The following is a 21,401-nucleotide window of genomic DNA, read 5'->3' on the forward strand; positions in this document are numbered from 1 at the left end:
TTTGTTTTTTTTTCTAGGTTTAATTCTGCTTTAACCCTTACCACATTAAAATCGGCAGAGGCAGGAAATTAAAACGCCAATCCAGGTAGCGGTATCAGCGAGGAATCATGAAGCCATGGGGAAAAACCCATGAAGCAAAAAGGCTAGTAAGAAAAGTTGGATTGTTTTTACTAGAGCTGTAGAGAAAAGGCAAACAACCTTACAGGAAAAAAACAGGCATGGGCGGAGCTCCGGCCACATAACTGGGTCACTCCAAAGACATGTTGGTAGGTTAATTGGCTTCTGTCTAAATTGGCCTCTGTATATGAATGTGAGTTAGGGACCTTAGATTGTAAGCTCCATGAGGGTAGGGCCCGATGTGAATGCACAATGTATATGTAAAGAGCTGCGTAAATTGACGGCGCTATATAAGTACCTTAAATAAAATAAAATTCAGTCACAGAGCTCTGTGAATGAATAAACTAAAATTCCCATCTGCCCACTGCAGCAGGTAAACTTCTTAATGGACTACGAGTGCGCTGATCAGCACACTTGCAGTCCATTGACGCCTACCGCAGCTCAATAACTGGAAGCCTGTACAGAGGTATGGGCAGAGAGCTGTAGAAGTGTCTGCATGAGCCTGACTATGCACCCTTGTTCTACTGATTATGAGTGCAATACTTTGCTGGCTCCTGTGTAAAAATAATAAATGCATGTTTTAATTGCAGAAACATGCATTTATTGTTTTTTCTTATAGGTGAACTCCCAAATCATATCAAAGAACTGCAGAAAAAGGGTGTTAAACCTACTTAGGTTTAACACCCTTTTCTGCATTTCTTTGCTATGACTTGTCAAAACATGCATCACTGCAAGAGCATAGATGTGAGTTGGAAATTACACATTCACTTACATTTTGTAACAGTTCCTCCACAGAATGCGAGAACCTGTCTGCCAGCTCATCAATCAGCTGACTGTGTGCTACGTCCACTCGGTTCTGAATTGTGTACTCTTCGCTGCATAGTATGCTGAAGGTTTTACTACATGCTTCTAATACATCAGCCTCTGTGTGTTTCTCCACCACAAACTTAATCTGCTTTAGCAAACTGTCCAGGTGCTGTAGAAAAGAAAATACATAAAAAAAAAAAAAAAAAAAAGAAGACAAATATAAACAAGTGTTCATTACCAAACAAAGTTTAGGGCCTCATTAACACAGTCACTAAGAAATGTACACCATGAAATGGCCGTTTTCCTGTGTACCTCTATAGGGGCACAACGGCTGCACACACACAGCAGACTATCCTAATTTGACAGGCATAGGGGTGAGCAAAAAGCCAATTCACAGTGTATGGGTCTGTGAATTAGGCCTTAAAGATGATGATCCGCCAATAAATATTTTTATTGTTAAAAATACATGGCACTAAGTGCATACAATACTAGGTCCTGCTTAAGCCCGGGTTCACACCTATGCGAATTAGATGCGGCTTACACCCCATTTAATTCGCAGGACATTTTAAAATACATTCATATGAATGCATCTGGTTCACATATGTGCGTTGCATTCGCACTGCGCATTGCACAAAAAACGTGTGCGTTTTTTGGGCATTGCGGTGCGAACTACAAGCCTATTATCTCCTATGGGAACGCATCTGATTCGCAGATGCATTGCATTCTGAACAAGGAATTTCTACTTCTCCTCACTACACCTCCCCCTCTCCCTCTCCCTGCTCTCTAATCCTGAGCAAAAACGCAATGAATCCTTTGAACAGGAGTTTTTATCTCACCAGTGAAACCTGAGCTTCAATTCGCACCGCACAAGTGTGAAACAGGGCTAAATGAAAGAGGATATAACGCTACACATTTTTATTGTTCCCTTTTTCCATGGTAGAACAGATCTAAGGGGATTTTTTTTTTCACCAATATATTATATTAATAAGCATGGCACACATTTGTGCATATTTTTAATGGAGTGCTTTTTCATTTTTTGGTGCTTGTGGCTGTATTTGAGAGGTCTGCAAACAATACTTCCAGTATAATATTTTGGCAACTAGGCTAGCCCAGCTGCTGCCAGGAATTTTTCACATCTAATCAGGTAGGGTTCCTGGCTAATAGACAAGCCGATTATAACAATTACTGTATCATTAACCTAAGCAACATACCCAGTTATACTAGTGAGCAAACCCTAAAAACTTAGATGCAGAAAAGGTGTTTAAATCGCCTCAGCAGACCATATCTAAAAGCACTGGTAAATTTTTATGGCCATAACATGACTACTCAACTCCATCAGCTTCCATTAATTTAAGGAGATTCTTAAGAATGTTTTCAAAAACCTGACAGTAGATCAAACCATTACCCACTACTTTAAAAAAAGGTTGGACTACTTTATAAAACCATTATTGATTACAAATATGAGGCCATAAAATAAATCATCTCATTTCTAGGAAACAAACCTGATAAACCTAAATTTTAACTGAATAAAAAAAACGGGATTGAAACCTAAAATGACATGATCTGACCTATGCAGTTCTACCACTGTGGCTGATATACCAAAAGATTTTGATACACTTTAAATATTTACCAAATTGCAAGAACAGGAATACAACAAAACATACATTATTTCCTCAGTGTTTCTCTAGCATAAGCCAAGCTACTACATTAAATATGTCTGGTGGATGTAAACATACCTTTTCCATTCGTCCTGTGCTATAAAGCTCTAGATCAAAATACTGAGGAATTTGTAAAAGGTTTGCCACTTTCTCTGCATCAGCAGAATACTGGAAGAAATAAGAACAAATCCAGTCAGAAAATTACAGTACAAACATTTCTACTATAACAGGATTGCTGTATAATGAAACATGTCCTTTCAATATAAAAAATGCTGCTTGCATATATTGTCTGTATGTAACAGCACATATGTCAACTTCGCTAAAGTAAAAATTTAAACATTTAAAGTAACATATTTGTTTTTTATGTAGGCCTTATTCAGACACACAACCGTACCACATCCAGGCTGCCTTTGGAGCCGTGCAGCCACTCCTGCAAAGCTGTAAAATTTTGACAGGGGTCTGCGTCTGTGCAGCCACCGTGTCTGCATCCACTTCTATAGCCTGCCTGAATGTAGTTTAGGGCAGATGCCAAAACAAAGACAGTCTCTGCATGCAGTACGGGTGCCATTATTAGTAACTTTCAATGGCCAGAATAGATTATTTATTCCGGCCAATTAACGCCTGTAAAAGCACATAAAAGCTTGTAAAAGCTTTAGACACTTTTACAAGTGTCAGGCATTTTTTTCTGCCAAAACGATGCTGGCTTCTAGAAGAGTTAAAAAAAACCGCCTGTGTGCATGAGGCCTTAAAAATATATATAAAAAGGAAAAAAACTTATTTTGGATAGAGTAGGAAATGGTTAAAAACTGCAGCTAGTTTTTTTTGGCATCTATGTCTCGGCTGCTCTAGTATTGTGCATAATAAAAATTGCAACAACCGCCATTTTATTTTCCAGGGCTTTTGCTTTAAGAAAAATATGTAATTTTTGGGTGTTCTAAGTACACATGTGAAACATGTTAATATTGGCTAGGATGGCAAGTGGGTACAGAGGATCTTCAGCCTGTTTGAAAATACTGTAGATGCAGACTTTTAATTTAAAGGACACTTACCTTTTCAGGGATTCAGAGCTGTCCTCACCCAGGCCATTTCTTCGGGTCCCCGGCGGCGCCAGCACAAATACTGTGGGAAGCTGGCTGTGACTTATTGTGGTTTCACAGCCAGCTTTCCACTGCGAATGCATGAGTCGCGCTGCGCTTTTGTAAATGGTCCTGCAGCCTTTTGGGACCTGTGACATATCCCAATCCCAGAAGGCAGTGGGCAAAGACAGGGGGGGCGAATGTCCACTCTGAACGCAAGATATGTACGAGGGCTTGTTTTGAAGGGCTTTTACAGTTTGTTCAGAACACACTATTTTAGCAGGTATAGTCTAGGTACCAGCTCACTTTAAAGATGAGCTTTGGAATAGGCAAATATTGCCTAAATACAAGAGCCATAATGAGGCTAAGGCAGTGTTTCTCAACTCCAGTCCTCAAGGCGCCCCAACAGGTCATGTTTTCAGGATTTCCATTATCTTGCACAGGTGATTTGATCAGTTTCACTTCCTTAGTAATTACCACAGCCCTTTCATCTGAGGAAAATCCTGAAAACATTACCTGTTGGGGCGCCTCGAGGACTGGAGTTGAGAAACACTGCTCTAAGGCATGTCCTACTTGAAAATTATGTCTCATTTGTATCACATGTATTCTCATTTTCCCTGCTTTATGAAGCAGCTAACTACGAAATGCGCCAAATTACAGCTGTCTTCTTGATACCCTTATCTTGTAACCAACATATCGAAATGATGTACAGATTCAGGTCTACGTTTTAAAGGGGGGTCCCTCCCCCTATATCATTGAACTGAAGTGGTCTATTATACATTGCATCTTTTTATTTATTACAGGTACTTATAGAACACTGTCAATTTACTCAGAGCTTTACATATATATTGTATATTCACATCGGTCCCTGCCCTCAGGGAGCTTACAATCCCTAACTCACATTCATACATACAGTATATACATGTGATTTTTCTGTTTTATTTTTAATGAATTTCAAACAAACTTCTTTCACGTTGTCATTATGGGGTATTGTTTGTAGAATTTTGAGGAAAATAATGAATTTAATCCATTTTGGCATAAGGCTGTAACACAACAAAATGGGAAAAAGTGAAGCGCTGTGAATACTTTCCGGATGCACTGTATGTTTGTTGAGATTACTTTTTGTTTGTGGACATGTCTATCTAATTGACTGAAGTAGGCAAAACCACATCTTGGGTGCTGTAAAAACATTTGAAATAAAAACTGCAGCAAATGTTAATTGACTGCATACTGGAACTGGTATCATCAACTTTCTCCTGAAATCCATCACATGTCTGTGTAAAGCAGCTGCCTGTGACATCAAGTAACAGATGCTGTTGGCTAATTCCCCCTACTGAGACTGCTATTTTTTTTTTTTTTTGCATCCTTCATTAACCAACATCACAATAGTACAGACCCATGTTTTATTTGTACCTTAGATAGCAGCATTGGAAGTGCAACAATGAAATGTTCCGTTAACTTGTTTTTGTCATCTATTTGGGTTTTACGTTCCTTGGCAGTTAAAACCTGAAAAAGAAATTTGGTTTCAAAGAAGAGATTATCTAGTGCAGTTCAAGAAAATGCATGCAAATATGAAAATAAAGATAACGCAACTTTCACACTGGGGCAGGGCAGGGGTTGTTAGCGGTAAAGCGCTGCTAATATTAGAGGCGCTTTTCGGCTGCTAGCGGGGCAATTTTAACCCCCATTAGTGGCCGAATAGAGGGTTAAAAGCGCTCGCAAAGCACCTCTGCTGAAGCGCTTTGCAGGGGCTTCGGCAGTGGTGCACATTGATTCCAATGGCACTGCTCACGCACTGGCCGAAAGATGCTGCTTGCAGGACTTTTTCTAGTCTCCTGCAAGCGCACTGCCCCAGTGTGAAAGCACTCGGGCTCTCACACTTGGGATGCAGGGGAGGCCTTTTTCAGGCACTATTTTTAGCCCAAAAGCGCCTGAAAACGCCCCAGTGTGAAAGGGGTTTAAGAGCTATCTTTATTTGTGAAACTGCCCTAAATAAAATGATTTTTTTCTGCACACTGACATCAATTTTCATGCGCGTCAGTTATGTGCCCTGTTCAAACCAATGCTGATTTCATGTCAGTTTTTTTTTTTTCCCTGTGCAGAAAACTGCATACACGTTGCAAATTCCTGCGCAGGAAAATCAGCATGTTGTGGTGTGAATAGGGCACAGATAACCATTGTTTTCTTTGAGCCCTTGCAAAACGCGTGCAGAAAAACTGACGTCTCTGCACCATGGTGTGAACGAGGCGTCATATGGCAGTTTTTAAAAGGGAATATATTGTGGTTATGTGAATATTCTCTCTTTTCATGGTTTAACCATTTCAATACTGGACACTTTTACCCCCTTCCTGCCCAGACCAATTTTCAGCGCTGTCGTACTTTGAATAAAAATTGTACGGTCATTCAACACTTCACCCATCTTAAATTTCTATCATTTTTTTTTTTACACAAATAGAGCTTTCTTTTGGTGCCATTTAATCACCGCTTTTTTTTTATGTTTTGCTAAATAAACGAAAGACAAATGAAAAAAACAAACAAAAAAAAAACACAGCACAACACATTTCTTCGTTAGTTATAACATTTTGTAAACTAATAATCTTTCTTCATAATTTTAGGCCAAAATGCATACTGCTACATTTCCTTTGCGAAAATAACCCACATAAGTGTTCATTATTCAGTCTGTAGGAAAGTTATAGAGTCCACAAACTATAATATAGTAATAGCTTGGTTTGCAAGCATAATTAGCTCCAGAAGCATGCTTGTAATCCAAAGCACTCTTATATCAAAGCAAAATTTCCCATAAGAAATAATGGAAACTCAGATTTGTTCCACAACCATTTATTCATATAAAAATGATCAAAATATGAGCAAAAGCTCAATTTAATACTGTATAGTACTGTAGTAGGAACACCGTACCTCAGTGTTGGAAAAAAAAAGAAGAAAAAAAAAAAAAAAGAAAGAAAAGATGGATCACAGTTTTAACGTAAAAAAAAAAAAAAAAAAAAAAAGAAGAAATACATTCACAACGTTAAGGAGTCTGGAGCTCATCCATGTAAAGCCACTGTGTATATGTACAGTAAAGCCGCTGGCGTACAGTATACAGTGCTGTATTTGGCCAGAGGTTCAGGGGCAATGGTGGCTCCCAGCGCTTTCCGGAGAACTTGGAGACACTCAGGAACTGTTGACATCACTTCTGGGTGCTTCAAAGGCACGTTACGCCCGCCCCACCCTGCTGGGAGTGTCCGAGTGTCTCCAGGACGCGCTGGGAGCCACCATCGCCCCCGAACCTCTTGCCACATACAGCGCTGTACTGTATACTGTACACCAGCGGCTTTACATGGATGAGCACCAGACTCAAAATTGTGAGTGTAATTCTTTAGCTTTTACATTAAAACTACTGCTCGTATAATCAAAACAGCGCTTGCATATCAAGGGAAAATGTTTTTCACAATGTTGTTAGTCTTTCAAAACACTTGTATACTGCGTTACTTGCAAACCAAGGTAGGTGTGTGTGTGTGTGTGTATCTGAACAAAATCTAATTTCTTGAGGCCCGAAAATGCCAGAACAGTACAAATACCCCCCAAATTACCCCGTTTTGGAAAGTAGACAGTCCAAGGTATTTAGTAAGAGTTCTTTGCAGTTGTAATTTTTTGTCACAATTGTTTGGAAAAAGAAGTAATTTAAAAACATTTTCACAATTTTTTTTATATACCGTCACTAGTGCAGTACAGCATCATATAACTGGTGTGGTGGTGATCAGGGACACTGACTGATGACAGTATGTAAAAATAATCCAAAAAATATTAAATGCTACATTTTTTTTTTTTTTTTTACATACAGCGATTACTATAAAAACACTAACACTCTGGGGAGGTGATCAGGATTTTTTTATTTTTTTTTTTAAACGCTTTAATAGAACTGAACTGTGAATTTTACAGTTCTAAGCAACCATTTTTTCTGAATGAAAACTATTCATTTAGTGTTCACTTTTGTGATTAGACACAACTAATCACATGGTACAGATGGGCTGTGATTAGCCATGTCTGTACCATGTTATTACTGTAACCAATCACAGAGCTCATCCCAATAGTACACAATGAATGGCATGAACCAAAGCCATTTATTGTGTACAATTTTCATGTGATCTGCTGTGATCGGTCACAGCGATCACATGGTACCGGCAGAAGGCCGGTACAGTGATCTGTCATCCGCTGTGTCCACCGTGATAGATCATTGTGGAGCACGGCCCATAGGGTGCGATCCTGGGAAGATGTCATACAATGTCCTCCCAGGATAACAGGCCTCTGGCTTGCCAATCATATCACAAAAGGCCGGGCGGGAAGCTGTTAAAAAAAATATTTTTTTTATTCAGAAACACAGGAAATATTGCAAATGAATACAGTATAATTTGTCTTCATTTCCAGCTGGCAGGTGGGATTCTAGGTTCCTGTTAATGCACTTCTACGTCTTGAAAAAAGGCAGTTAACCGAGCTTCACAGCTTAGGATAACAAAACATGCAGGTAGATGCAGTCCACTGAGTCTCAGAAAGAGAAAGTAAAAGTGTTAAAGTGGTTGTAAAGGCACAAGGATTTTTACCTTCATGCATTATGCATGAAGGTAAAAATCCTTTTGCGTACAGCCCCCCCCCCAAGCTTACCTGAGCCCCCTCTCAACCCAGCAATGTCCACAAGAGCCTTGCCTCTCTCGGGACTCGCACTTCTCATTAGCTCCCGCTGCTGTCAAGCACAGCCAGTGAGCCAATCAGGAGACGGAAGGGGCAGGGCCACGCCGCGGCTCCATGTGTGAATGGACACACACACACCCCTGCTGATTGGGAACATACCTGCTTGGGTGAACACTTATATTGCATGTGCATTGTTTTAAATGTTTATTTGTTCAAAGACAGTTGGTTTATTTACAAACACAACCAATATAAGCCTAGTAACACACGAGAAAATCAGACAAAAAAAAAAAAAAACTGCTTTCAGAGCAATCGTCCGATAATCTGATTGTTAACACACAGCTTTCAAGAGCCGATCATGACAGTTTATACGAAATTATCCAAAGGGACAAACACGAACATTTTTCATATAAATGAACAAGGCCCTGCATGCTCAGAAGTGAAAGAATAGATTACAATACAATACATAATCGTGGGAAATTGTATTCTGTATTACAAATTTTTTTTCAATTTTATATGTTTTCGATAGGAGACTAGCAAACAGAAGAAAAATGGATGATCATTCATCTGATATTCTCATCATGTGTATGGGGCTTATTGTTCTTTATGGGAGAATTATATTCGTAAATGCATACCCACGATTCAGAAAATTTCAAGCACATTTATACAGAAGACACGAAGAACTGAAAGCCTAACTAACTTGTTAGCTATTCCCTAACTGCCAGGCATCAACCTGGTACTATGAAAATATGAACATGCATTACTTACATTTAGTGCTGCTTCCATTAGTACTTAAGCATTGTGATTAGTATTAACACTCACCCTCTTGCCAGTTCCTCTTCCCACAGGGGGATGTGCTTCTGCAGCCTGGCGAATTGTACACACCATCAGTTCAATAAGTGCAGTCTCCTGCCGTTCAGACATCACTAGGAACAAAAAGAGTGCTTTTTAATGATCAAAGCACAACAACTCAAGCAACACTAAAACATGACCAAAAAAAAGGTAGTGTTCTGCATAAAACCTTTAAGATGTTGTGAACGCAAAGTCCATATCTGATTTAAAATTGATCGCTCAGCATTATGTAATTTTTACTCATCATAAAATTATATTTTTGGAGTCCAATGAAGAAAGACTTTTTTTGATTGCCAGTGTTCGATCCTAAATACATAGCTTTCACCTACGGTGAGATGTAAGGCATATACTTCTATTATTCAACTGCACAGCCGCATCATTTCTAAAAGTGACAGCCGCAGTGTGTGTGTGTGTGGGGGGGGGGGGGTGTTGCTCGGGGGGTAGTGCTTAGCAACACGTTACAGCCCAAATATAGGTGTAACATGCAACATGTTGCTAAAGGTGGAGTTGGCCTTTAAAGAGCATCTAAATCCAACGTACTGCAGCTTACCTGTCCTTAGATGTGGTGGCTGCATTAGTTTTCTTTTGTTCAGCTAAGTTCATTTTCTGCAAGTACAGAAAATACCTGTTGATGCTGCCAGAAATCCAATGTTCTTGTAACTGCGTGTGCACTGACCTGAAACCCCAAACAATTTTAAGCTCTGCTCAGGTCTCATTTAGGAACTACAGAACACCTTCTCCCTATGTTATGTAGATTAAGAAAAGAGGAAGAGTTTAGAGGCCAAATAATGAGTAGCCTAGGGTAACAATGCTACTCCTCCAGAGACAGAGTGCATTGAGTGAGCGCCGTTACCCTAGGACAGGAAGTGTGTTACTAACAGGTGAAAATAAAGTATAGAATTCTGGAAGAAAACCAAACTAATGCAGCCACCACATGTAAGGACTGGTAAGCTGCAAAATACTACATTTCTGTTTTTGGGTTTAGATACCTTAATAGCCCTCTAGTGATATATTAACACACCGTGAAACAAAGCAGTAGAGATTCATAACAAAAAATGTTTCAGGGCTTCATCTGCTATATTCACCATCTGGGAGCACTTAGTACACACCCATCATGCATGGGGCCTACTATGACTAACTTCCTTTTGAAAGCACTGGTTTTTGGTAACTTCATTACTTAACCTCTTAAAGTGGTTGTAAATCAACACATATACCCAGTGAAGTGACTGGCCTCAACACAGAGATGAAACAAATCCTCCTACATAAGTTGTACCTATTTACTGCTGTCGTTCCCCTACATCCATTCAAAGTGCAGAATTTACAATATCTCTCAGCTCTGAAAAGCAGGGGACAGAGATCTGAAGTTATCAGTGAGGAGAGCTCTGAGAGCTGATTGGATGAAAGGAACACACCCCCCTTTACACAGCACTCAGGAACAGAGCTGAGGCTGTCAATCAGCAGGAGATCCCGCCCGTCACCATTTTTTTTGACTCAGGTTTATAGCAGAGGAATAAAGCAGCAGACAGAAATGACACTTAGTGCTCTGGAGACAAGTACACACTATAGAAGTAAATGCTTTGTTCATATTTCATGTCTGAGGTTTACAACCACTTTAACAAGCATGCCGTAAATGCAAGTCAGAAAAATTACAACTTTGAATATCTCTACTTGTTCAAAGTGGGTCAAAAGGAGCATCCAGGAGGAGAGGTCAGTAATGCCAGCCTACAAAGGCTGACACTAAACTAATGAGAAAATGTGTACATGCTTTGTAAGGTACATGCAACCCCTTATATTTTCTCTGTGAAGTAAAGGCTCTCAAAAAGGTCATCAAGAAAATGCTGCCAGACTGACTTCAACAGCAAAATACTGGCTGATTTCAGTAGGTGTGATGTGAAATAGCAAGGGTTTAAGCAGAAAATGTGGGACCCATCATTTTATCAAATGTGCCACCACTAAAATTAAAATGTATGCAGATGGGTTAATCTCCTCCTATATTTCAGTTTGATGACTGCATGGCGTTTGTACAGTGGACAACTATTACAGAGGTTAGACGCTGAACATGAAATTAATTTTACCACATATGCATTATGCTAAAGGGAACTACAATTTCCAACATGCCTTGATCTAAACATCCAATTAGGCTTCTATTTATGGATGTCTTAAATGTTACATTTGCTTGATCATTATATTTCTCCTCTCCCGAATTAGAACAGTATTTTTCAACCTTATTTTAACCAAGGCATCCTTTAAAATTATGTACAATCTTAAGGCACACCATTCTAAAATGTAAAAAACAAAGCTAATAATTTTACATAATGCAGCAACATCCACACACCTAGGACACCAAACATTAGAGATGATTTATTCCACCACCTTTGCAAAGTGGTACTGACTAGTATTCTAGCATTTCTCTTCTCCCTCTTTCTGCTAACAGAGTGCTGACAGAGAGAGGCAAACAAGGATACTGTGCAGGCACCCAATGTCCTTCTTATAAACTGATGACATCATTGGATGTTAGGATGTCTGTGGCCCACATGGTGCCCAAGGTTGTAATGTTGTACAATAAAAACCTGCTGCTTTGTGTAACAAAAAGGCAGGCTTGATCCACTAGCTGGCTTGGTGATCATTTTTGGCAATTTTCAGGCATTTTGTCAAGGCACACCTGAAGAACCCAGAAGGCATCTCAGGTTGTCATGGCACCCAGGTTGAAAAAGGCTGTATTAGGATGTTGAACTGTACCAATGTGTTACATAACAAAAATATTAGGTCTATAATACCTACCTTCCTCCCCTTGTATTGGCTCTTCAACTAGCAGCTCTGCCATGCATTCCCAGTCCTTAAGAAGCTCTTGGGAACTTTCCCATAAACTATCAACAAGGTATGCAGCATGTTCATGTAACTATGGGATTAAACATACACAATCCTGAGCAAAAGGTGAAATGCAGAGTTAAATATAATTTTTTTTAATAAAAAATATACTTAACTGATCTATAGAACTACTATGTTTACTGTATAGTTATCAGTTAACATGTTAACAGCCATGTTAGATTTATACACATTCTCTTTCACATACTTAATCTGAAATACAGGAATATCCTACCTCACTCTCAAGAAAGAAAAGCACAAGCATTTTTAGAAGATTTCCATTAGGACTGCTCCGTCCTCTTCTTTTGGCCAAGGCCTCTTCTGCTTGTGGGTCATGTCTACTAAATAACCTAAAAATAAAGAGAAATGCTTACAAGAGCTCAACATCCCATAATGTTAAAAGTATTGTGAATATCCTGCCTCCAGCAGTCTTGCCTATTGCCATGTTTTGTGTCTTGGTACAGTCTGCTGTTCCTCACCATCCTGTATTGCCTTTAGTTACACGTTCCCTGCATCCCCAAGCTCCCCGATTCGTTTTCACCTTTTGCCTTATGGTGTAAAGTGCTCCCTATAAGGTTAGGAGGTATATTGTTCTGGGTTCCTTTTTCACCTTCAAGAAGTGCTCAGCAAACATCCTTTTATTATGCCAAATCTGCAATAAACTACAGTGGATTTCACTCTGGGCCACTTGGTGAGTTGAACACTGCTGGTGGATTCCACCATCTCAGCATATTGCCATACTGCCCATAGTAACTGGGTCTAGGAGGTTTGTTCAAGTTCAAAAAGCGGTTGTTGAGACAGAACCGAAAACATCTTTTCATGGGTTCTAAAACTGGCAAACTGACATTTGAGGTCACAGTATGTGCTTCATCAAAAACATAGGCTGAACTGTTGGGCTTAAATGGTCATAAGACGCGTATTAATTAAAGTCATGACAAGCTTGAGCTTTATTTTAATGATGCACATTGCATAAAATCGGGTTGAAATGAAGAATTATGTACAAAAGTGAATTCAAGTGCTTACCAATTTGAAGTTATTTAGCCAATGGGGTTAAATCTGAAAATTTACTAAAGAAATAAAAGACATTTAATTACCCCAATGCCAGACGCCACCTGACGACCCTGCTTTGTAAAATTAAGCTACTTTAAGCCACAAAATACACAATAAAATGATCCTTTAATTTTGCCTCACTTTGTAAATAAAGACTTCCACAAAAGCCTAAACTCCGTAAAATAAAATTGCTAATTGATACTAAAGCATTCTTACTGGACAATGGGATAATTGGGCAGGACTTAAGCCAGCCATAGACTGTTCAAATCTCAGCTGATACAGCAGGGACCGGCCAAGATTTGTACCATGTATGGGCGAGGCTGATTGTATCCAAGTTGTTAGATTGATGAACTTGGGTACAACCTGCCTGTCGGACTTTTCATGCAATTGCCAGCAGCTATGGCCACTAGGAATAATCACTGTGTTTACCTGGCAGGCAGGGCTCCCCCACCAACCCCCCCTCAACCCATGGTTGCAGAAAAGAAAATCGCACAGTCTATGGCTGGCTTTAGCTCCCAGTAATGATGAATTAAACTAAATAAGGTGGAACACAGAGCAAAGAATCCTACAAATAAGATTACATTAGGTGCATGCCCTTAGACAGCGTTTTTAGTTTTAAAATGCTGACAAGATCATTTTAAGTAGACCTCCCTGGCCGATTTATTTTGGTGCATGAAAACCATGGTATATAAAACACGACATCGCAAAACACACTTACTTCTTGTGCAGGAATTCCCCAGCGGCCACAGCTACTGGCCGATGCGCAGAGTAGACCAAGTGGTAGACATTCTCACAGTCTTCATTAGACAGGGCCTCTTCACTACCACTGTATTAAAAGACATGCATTTAATGTATATTGCAAGTTACACTAGAGCCACACAAACCAGAAGCTACAGTACAGTTGCTTAGTGGCAAAAAAACATTTGCTATACACAAATATCTAGTTTGTAAAAGAAAAAAAAAACAACAATACAGTATGTGACAAGAAAATTAATGGCAGAAGGTTTTGTATCCTAAAGCATTCTATGCATTGAGATAAAAAAACCTTGTGTTTGCAGCAGCCCCCCTCATAGATGGCTGAGGTCCATCTAGATCCAGTGATGTTGCACGAGAGATTTGGCTGTCCGGGACTCCCCTCCTCATTGGCTGAGACAGCAGCGTGGGGCCAATGGCTCCCGCTGCTGTCAAAGTTAGTGAGCCAATGAGGAGAGAAAAGGGGCAGGGTAGGGCCACAGCTCTGTGTCTGAATGAACACAGGGAGCAGCAGCTTGGGTGCCCCAATAGCAAGCTACTTGCTGTGGGGGCACTCAATGGGAGGGAGAGGCCAGGAGAACCGAAGAGGGACCCGATATGAGGAGGATCTGGGCTGCTCTGTGCAAAACCACTGCACAGAACAGGCAAGTATGACATGCTTGTTATTTTTAATGAAAAAAACACAAGACTTTATAGTATCACTTTAAACCCATAATAGCAAAATTTCACTCAAAAACCAAGTAGAATTGTCAGTCTGCCTACATCATAGCCCTTTCTATTTCACCAGGGTCACAAAAATCAGCTGCTCTCAAATGCAGTACAAAGCAGATTTCTGAATGTATCAGAAGGCTAAACAGCCAAACTGTTAAATGGGTCTTAAGGCCCATATTTACACCAACTGTTCAGATGGCGAAAACTTACTGGAGAATCAGAGTCACAAGGCGGATTGCTTCAACAGCTACATCATATTCTTTGTCCAAGGTCATGGAAACAATCCGATCCTGTAATCAAATGTGAAAGGTGTCTTATTATTTACCCAAAAGGTATACATGGTGGCAGGCAGACTCAGGGCCTAGATTGTTCCCACAATCCAAAAACATACTGATACACGGTTATCTGGAAAAGTTAACTGGATTCCACCAAAATTGACCCTAGATATCTGAATGAGTACAGTAGGGACATTAGATTGTGACTTACAGAAGAGAAGCCGACAAGTGATGGTATTCCTCTGTGGAGTGTGATGCAACTCTGGGCCATCCAACCAAGATTGATTTGTGAGTCGTTGAATTTTAGCACCACATTTAGAAAGTTTACATTGCAAGGTGAAGACCATCCAAAAGCCCAAACAGACATACAAGGTGACCCTGTCTTATCTGTCCATGACACTGCACTGTAAATAAAGTCCAGGCTTCGCTCATCATGGTGGGCATACCCTCAAGGGATCCTTAAGAGACTGGGTTCCATAATGATGGACCACAGCCCTGGAGCTGTATAGCACCCTGCAGCTATTCAAGATCCAGTGCCCGAAGCGACATTAACCACTTGCTAACCGTAAAAATTATATATACGGCTGTAAAGTGGCACGGCTGTGCCGGATCACGTACTAGGCCACGTCTGGGGCAGGCACCCGCTGATCCGGAGGGAGAACGGCGATCTGCCTATGTAAACAAGGCAGATCGCCATTCTGTCAGTACAGAAGGCATGGATCCTGTGTCTCTGCAAAGCTGGGACACGATCCATACCTTTCCCTAGTATAAGCACCTCCCCCACAGTAAGAAAACACCAGCTGGGCACACAGTTGACCCTTTGATCACCCCTGATGTTAACCCCTTCCCAGCCAGTGTTATTAGTACAGTAATAGTGCATTTTTTTAGCACTGGTCACTCTTCGTGTCACTGGTCCCAAAAAGTGCCAGTGTCTGATTTGTCCGCCACAATATCGAAGTCCCGTTATAAGTCCCTGATCGCCTCCATTACTAGTTTAAAAAAAAAAAATGTATGTATGTATATTTATTACACACATATACATATACTGTACACACACACACACACACATTAGCGCCAACAGTTTACGCAGCGCTTTACAACATTAGGGAGGACAGCACAAGTACAATACAATTGAATACAGGAGGAATCAGAGGGCCCTGCTTGTTAGAGCTTACAATCTAGGAGGGAGGGTCAAGTTATACAAAAGGGTAATAGCTGTGGGGGATGAGCTAATGGAGAAAATAGTGCAGTTGTTAGATGGAGGCAGGATAGGCTTCTCTGAAGAGGAAAGTTTTCAGGGATCGCCTAAAAGTGGATAAATTTGGAGACAGTCTGACAGATTGGGGTAGGGAATTCCAGAGGATGGGCGAGGCTCGGGAGAAGTCCTGGAGGTGGATATGGGAGGAGGTGATGAGGGAGCTAAAGAGCAGGAGGTCCTGGGAGGAATGGAGAGGGCGATTAGGTTGGTATTTTGAGACTAGGCTAGTGATGTAGCTGGGGGCAGAGTTGTGGATGGCTTTGTAACTTGTTAGCATTTTGAATTTAATTTGTTGGGCGAGTGGCAGCCAGTGGAGGGATTGGCAGAGAGGGTAGCAGACACTGAGCGGTTTGTAAGGTGGATGAGTCTGGCAGCAGCATTCATGATGGACTGAAGGGGGGATAGTCTATTTAAAGGTAAGCCAATGAGGAGGGAGTTGCAGTAGTTGAGGCGAGAGATAACCAGGGAGTGAATCAGGAGCTTTGTGGTTTCACTGGTTAGAAAGGGACGTAGTTTAATGATGTTGGAGGTTGAAGCAGCAAGCTTTGGAAAGTGATTGGATGTGGGGCCGAAAGGAGAGTTCAGAATCCAGGATAACACCTAGCACCCTGACATGTGGGGACGGGTGGATGGTTGTGCCATTGCTCTTGACAGAGAAGTCAGGGGAAGTGTAATTTTCTCTGTGAAAGAGAAAAAGTTCATCTCCTTCAGACACTAGCAAAAAACCGAGGACTCACTTTGTTGGGTAGCATTAAAAGAGAGGTGTCCAGGGGTGTGTCCTCTAAGGCCAGTGCACAATAACCTGAAGGTACAAGCCTATAACCCATGCTGTATGAATACTGGGTGTCCTGTATGATTAACATAAAAACTTGACCGATTATGAAAATATATAACACCGTCTCTGGACTATCAACTGTTAATGAGGATAATGTTAGGGTACCCACATACAAAAAGTATGTCAACAAAGAAAGTTTTCTTGCTAGCTGTCACAATGACTACAGGTGTTGATGCAGTGCTTTGCGAGGTCTGCGGTTAGTCCAGTAGAGGGTGCTGCTGTCCACAGTGTTAAGAAAAACAGAAAGCTATTGATCGGAACTGTAACCAAAACAATGCTTTATAGAATATATTCCACATAATCTTGAATTGACTGCCATACTTGAGGGCCCTGTTGCGTTAAGGGTGACACAAGCCAAACTTGTAAAAAAATAAATAAATAAATAATTAATAAAATGATATACACACACACACACACACAAATACGAAGAGATTATTTGAAGGGTCAAGTGGCAACAGTTGGTGAGCTGGGTGAAACCTGGGGTTTTGATTTCTAGATGTGATGGATACATCCACCACAAGATGCCCTGCAATAGTTGGGACTGTTGCTGCCACAAAAAACCATTCTGTTTTTATTATATACAGTATGTTTGAATCAGGACATATTGGGCAAAACAGATGACACTGATAAAACATGTGTTGGTTATGTGACACCAATGCAGTCTGCGCTTAAAACTTTAAAGGCACAAATTTTTTTCTACAATAGTAATACATGCACATATTCACAAACATAAGGGTCAATTTAAAGTGGTTATAAAGCCTAAATATTGTTCATCCTAATGCTGAACTCCAGGCAATTATTTTCCCCCACTGCATGGGTTAACTGCTTGTTTTGCCAGGGAGAGACCAGAAAGCTTTATACTTACCGATCCTCCACAATCCAGCGGTGGACTATTACTGATGTCTTCACATCCATGGGCATGATGACATCAGGAACAGTCCACTACACAAGACTGCAGGAGCCAAAGGGACAAGTCTTGTGCTGGAAGGATTCGGTAAGTATATCTCTGCTCTCCAATCCCCCCACTTCTTTTAATTATCTGAGCCCTCATTCAATCCAGTGCTGTGCACATCTGCAGCTCTCCTCTCCTCACAATACCTGGGCTCACAGGTTTTGCTGAGGCAGCAAGAGCAACTGGTGTCAATCAAAGCCACTGAGGATGGAGCAGGGTTACGGGGTCAAGTCCCACTGTCTGTCTATAGACTTAAACAGCAAGGCTCAGGAGTGAGCCTGCATGAGAACTTTCTATGGGGGCACTCGCGAGAGCAGCCAGGAGTGCCAGTGAGGGATCTGAGAAGAGGAGGTCCATTATACCAGAGTAGGCAAGTATAAACCTGTTATTAAAAAAAAAATACATTCACTTGAGGAAGCCAGAGTGTTGATGGATTGTGGCTAGAATACAGACCAAAAAAAAAAAAAAAGAAAAATCCTAGGATAAAGCAAGCACATGACGTTCATGATACATTTAACTACACAGCCAGTGTTTTTTGTAGTAATATAAACCACCCAGAATAAATGAAGCCTCCTTTGATTAGATATTCTTGACTGGTACAAATATGAAGTCATTGTGTTTATGGAGAGAAGACATACCTTAAACCGGTTGGTGAAGAGCTCGAGCTTAGGGAACAGTTCTCTATTGGTGTACAGACTCTGAAGAGCTTTCAGGCACTTGAGCCTTACTTCTCCTTGCTACACATGTGCGAAAAAAAGGATGCAAGACATTGTAAGAAATTAGCAAAAAATGGAAACAGGTCCTTGAGAAAGCAATAATGGACACAATAACTGAACACTCTTCATGTGTCAACCATTGTAACATAAAATTCAAAGCCCAAAGGGGGAAGAAAAAAAACAAAAACATTTTTTAACATTCAAGTGGCTCTTCAAATGTACTTGAGATATAAGGATATATATAGCAATTGAGAGCAAGCTTAGTTAGGGGTCAGGGTTTAACTGCATAAATGATTTTAATCTCATGCTACTGACTAATGCAAGCACTTGTATTCACTGCATCCCACTGTTCACATGGGATTACAATCTTCCGTAAAGACTGGCCCTATCCCCATTCTTCTCACTGTCTGAATAGATACCTATTATGTCATGCTTTAAAATTGCGCATGCTTGTAGAATAGCGACAAACTGACACATTAAATTATCCATATCCACATCCAATATCTGGTGCTAGAATGATTGCCCTCACTCTGATGTTCACAACAATACCTCACATGTGTGAACCCTTCTGCGCCCAGATCACTTCTACAGGAAAGCTTTTCGCTGGCTGCAAATTTTGATATGGAAATGATGGCTGCAGCTGCAGTCATCATCCTGGTATAACCACTTCAACACGATGATGTATGGGTACGTCTTAAGGGTGTTAAACAGTTAGGGGACATGCTTGCCCATGACTATTTAAAGGGGTTGTAAAGGCAGGTTGTTTTCTTTCTTCATGAATTCTATGCATTAAGATGAAAAAAAAAAAACCTTCTGTGTACAGCAACCCCCCTAATGTTTACCTAAGCGCATCTCGATGCAGCAATGTCCACGAGTACCTTGGCTGTCCGGGACTCTCCCTCCTGAGACACAGCAGGGGCGCCATTGGCTTCCGCTGCTATCAAAGTCGGTTAGCCAATGAGAGAGAGAGATAGAGGCTGAACCATGGCTCCATGTCTGAATGGATACACAGAGCTGTGGCTCAGGTGCCCCAGTATCAAGCTGCTTGCTGTGGGCACTAAACAGGAGGGAGGGACCAGGAGCTCCGACCAGGGACCCGGGAAGAGGAGGATCGGGGCTGCTCTGTGCAAAACCACTGCACAGAGCAGGTAAGTAAGTATAACATGTTTATTTAAACATTATTGTTTAAAAAAAAAAAAGAGACTTTAATATCACTTTAAACCCATAATAGCAAAATTTCACGTGAAAACCAAGTAGAATTGCCAGTCTGGCTACATCATAGCCCTTTCTATTTCACCAGGGTCGCAAGCATCAGCTGCTCTCAAAACTGATAGGGAAAATATACCAACAGTCTTGGCAGATTACCGGGGGGGGGGGGTGGGGGGGGTGGGGGTGGTGACACGACGACAAACTGTCTATTTTACAAATTGGTGCCTATTTTTACAATAAGTATGTACACTGCTCAGGATCACTAACCTCACATCTCAGCAATGGCTAGATTTTGCAGTTAAGAAAAATGATTCACACCATGAACATCTCTGCTTAAATATATGTAGAGTGATCCTTGTGACATTATCTATTTTATCACAGTGAATGCAGTAAGTGCTGTGTAGCAAACACATTTAGAAGAATAGATTAGATTTATTTCACAACTCTAGCTCACTATCAGTTACATTTGGAGGTTAAAAACCTTGCAAGGAAAAGCACAAAAAAAAAAAATTAAATGCTTACTTGCAGTATTCTTCTGTTCCACGATTTATTATTTTTTTTTTTTGTTATTTACTTGCAATGTGCCATTGAACTTACCAGAAAATGTGACTACTTTAGGTTAGTCCATTCCTTAACACAGCTCCATCCCTCCCTGCAGTTCATAGCCCTCTGAGTCTTTTAACATCACATCCACGATAGTGGTGCCTAGCAGCAATCCCAGAGGGCTTTTACAGGCATTTAACATGCATTAAACATGTTAAAACCACATATAATCTTCTGAAAGATTTTTGTTGAAATGAATGGTCTATTGACCAGGTCTCTTTAAAACCGTGTGCCAAGCTTGTTACAAACAATCAATTACATCCTTATTCTAGAACTCACCCGGTCATGAAGTGTCCAGCCCACATACTTTAGGTAGCTGTCATTGAGGAAAGCGTCGCTATACATTTTCATCCAAACTCCTATTTCCTCAATGCAGATTGCTCGGATCTCAGCAATGGCATCTCTGAAGAAAGATGAATTTGCAAGGAACAAACTTCATAAAAAATGAAGATACAAAAAAGTGCATCTAACCAGCATACAGGTCTTTCAAGCTCCCATTGTGGGAGATACATATTGGCTTTTATTTCTTGATGCTTCCTGCAAAAGGTAGTTTGCCTGATTCTGCTCATCAGACAAGAAGCAAGCATTCAGAAAATTAAAGTCATGAAGTTAGAGTTTCTTATCTCTTTACTTGCTCTAAGGCAGTGATTAAATCTGCATGACAACCTGAACATTAGCGTTTTCAGAAGACGGCCACTGTAACAGCCTAAATATTTCTCTCATGACAGAGGTACTTTAATGTAATCATACCATACTATCACATTTAACAATGAATTACCTGTATCTATGAACGAAGATGCCCTTGAAAATGGAATTCATCATGTTTTCTATTTCATCCTGGTTTTCCTGAAGCTGTTAATGAAGAGTATTTAACATGTAAAATAACCTTAAAGTAATAATGGTCAAGTACAAATAAAATAAATCGCCTTGGTCAGGGAGGCGTGTCATTTAGAATTTTGTATGCCACATAAAATCCTTTTT

At 40.5% G+C, this 21,401-nt stretch overlaps 1 protein-coding gene across 5 annotated transcripts in view; it reads right to left on the minus strand.

Annotated features, from left to right (window-relative positions):
• Window positions 1-21,401, minus strand: part of STAG1 (STAG1 cohesin complex component) — a 335,198-nt gene that overhangs the window by 70,482 nt on the left and 243,315 nt on the right. For all 5 annotated transcript variants that reach the window (XM_073625486.1, XM_073625487.1, XM_073625485.1 and 2 more), the window contains 11 exons: window positions 21,199-21,272; window positions 20,700-20,823; window positions 18,531-18,629; window positions 14,783-14,862; window positions 13,827-13,934; window positions 12,294-12,408; window positions 11,975-12,092; window positions 9,164-9,267; window positions 5,072-5,164; window positions 2,661-2,750; window positions 890-1,093 (listed from right to left, as the gene is read on the minus strand). In XM_073625486.1, coding sequence (XP_073481587.1) covers window positions 890-1,093; window positions 2,661-2,750; window positions 5,072-5,164; window positions 9,164-9,267; window positions 11,975-12,092; window positions 12,294-12,408; window positions 13,827-13,934; window positions 14,783-14,862; window positions 18,531-18,629; window positions 20,700-20,823; window positions 21,199-21,272 — 1,209 coding nt within the window. The remainder of the gene's footprint in view (window positions 1-889; window positions 1,094-2,660; window positions 2,751-5,071; window positions 5,165-9,163; window positions 9,268-11,974; window positions 12,093-12,293; window positions 12,409-13,826; window positions 13,935-14,782; window positions 14,863-18,530; window positions 18,630-20,699; window positions 20,824-21,198; window positions 21,273-21,401) is intronic.

Source organism: Aquarana catesbeiana, linkage group LG04 (assembly GCF_042186555.1).
Source record: "Aquarana catesbeiana isolate 2022-GZ linkage group LG04, ASM4218655v1, whole genome shotgun sequence".
NCBI lineage: Eukaryota > Metazoa > Chordata > Amphibia > Anura > Ranidae > Aquarana > Aquarana catesbeiana.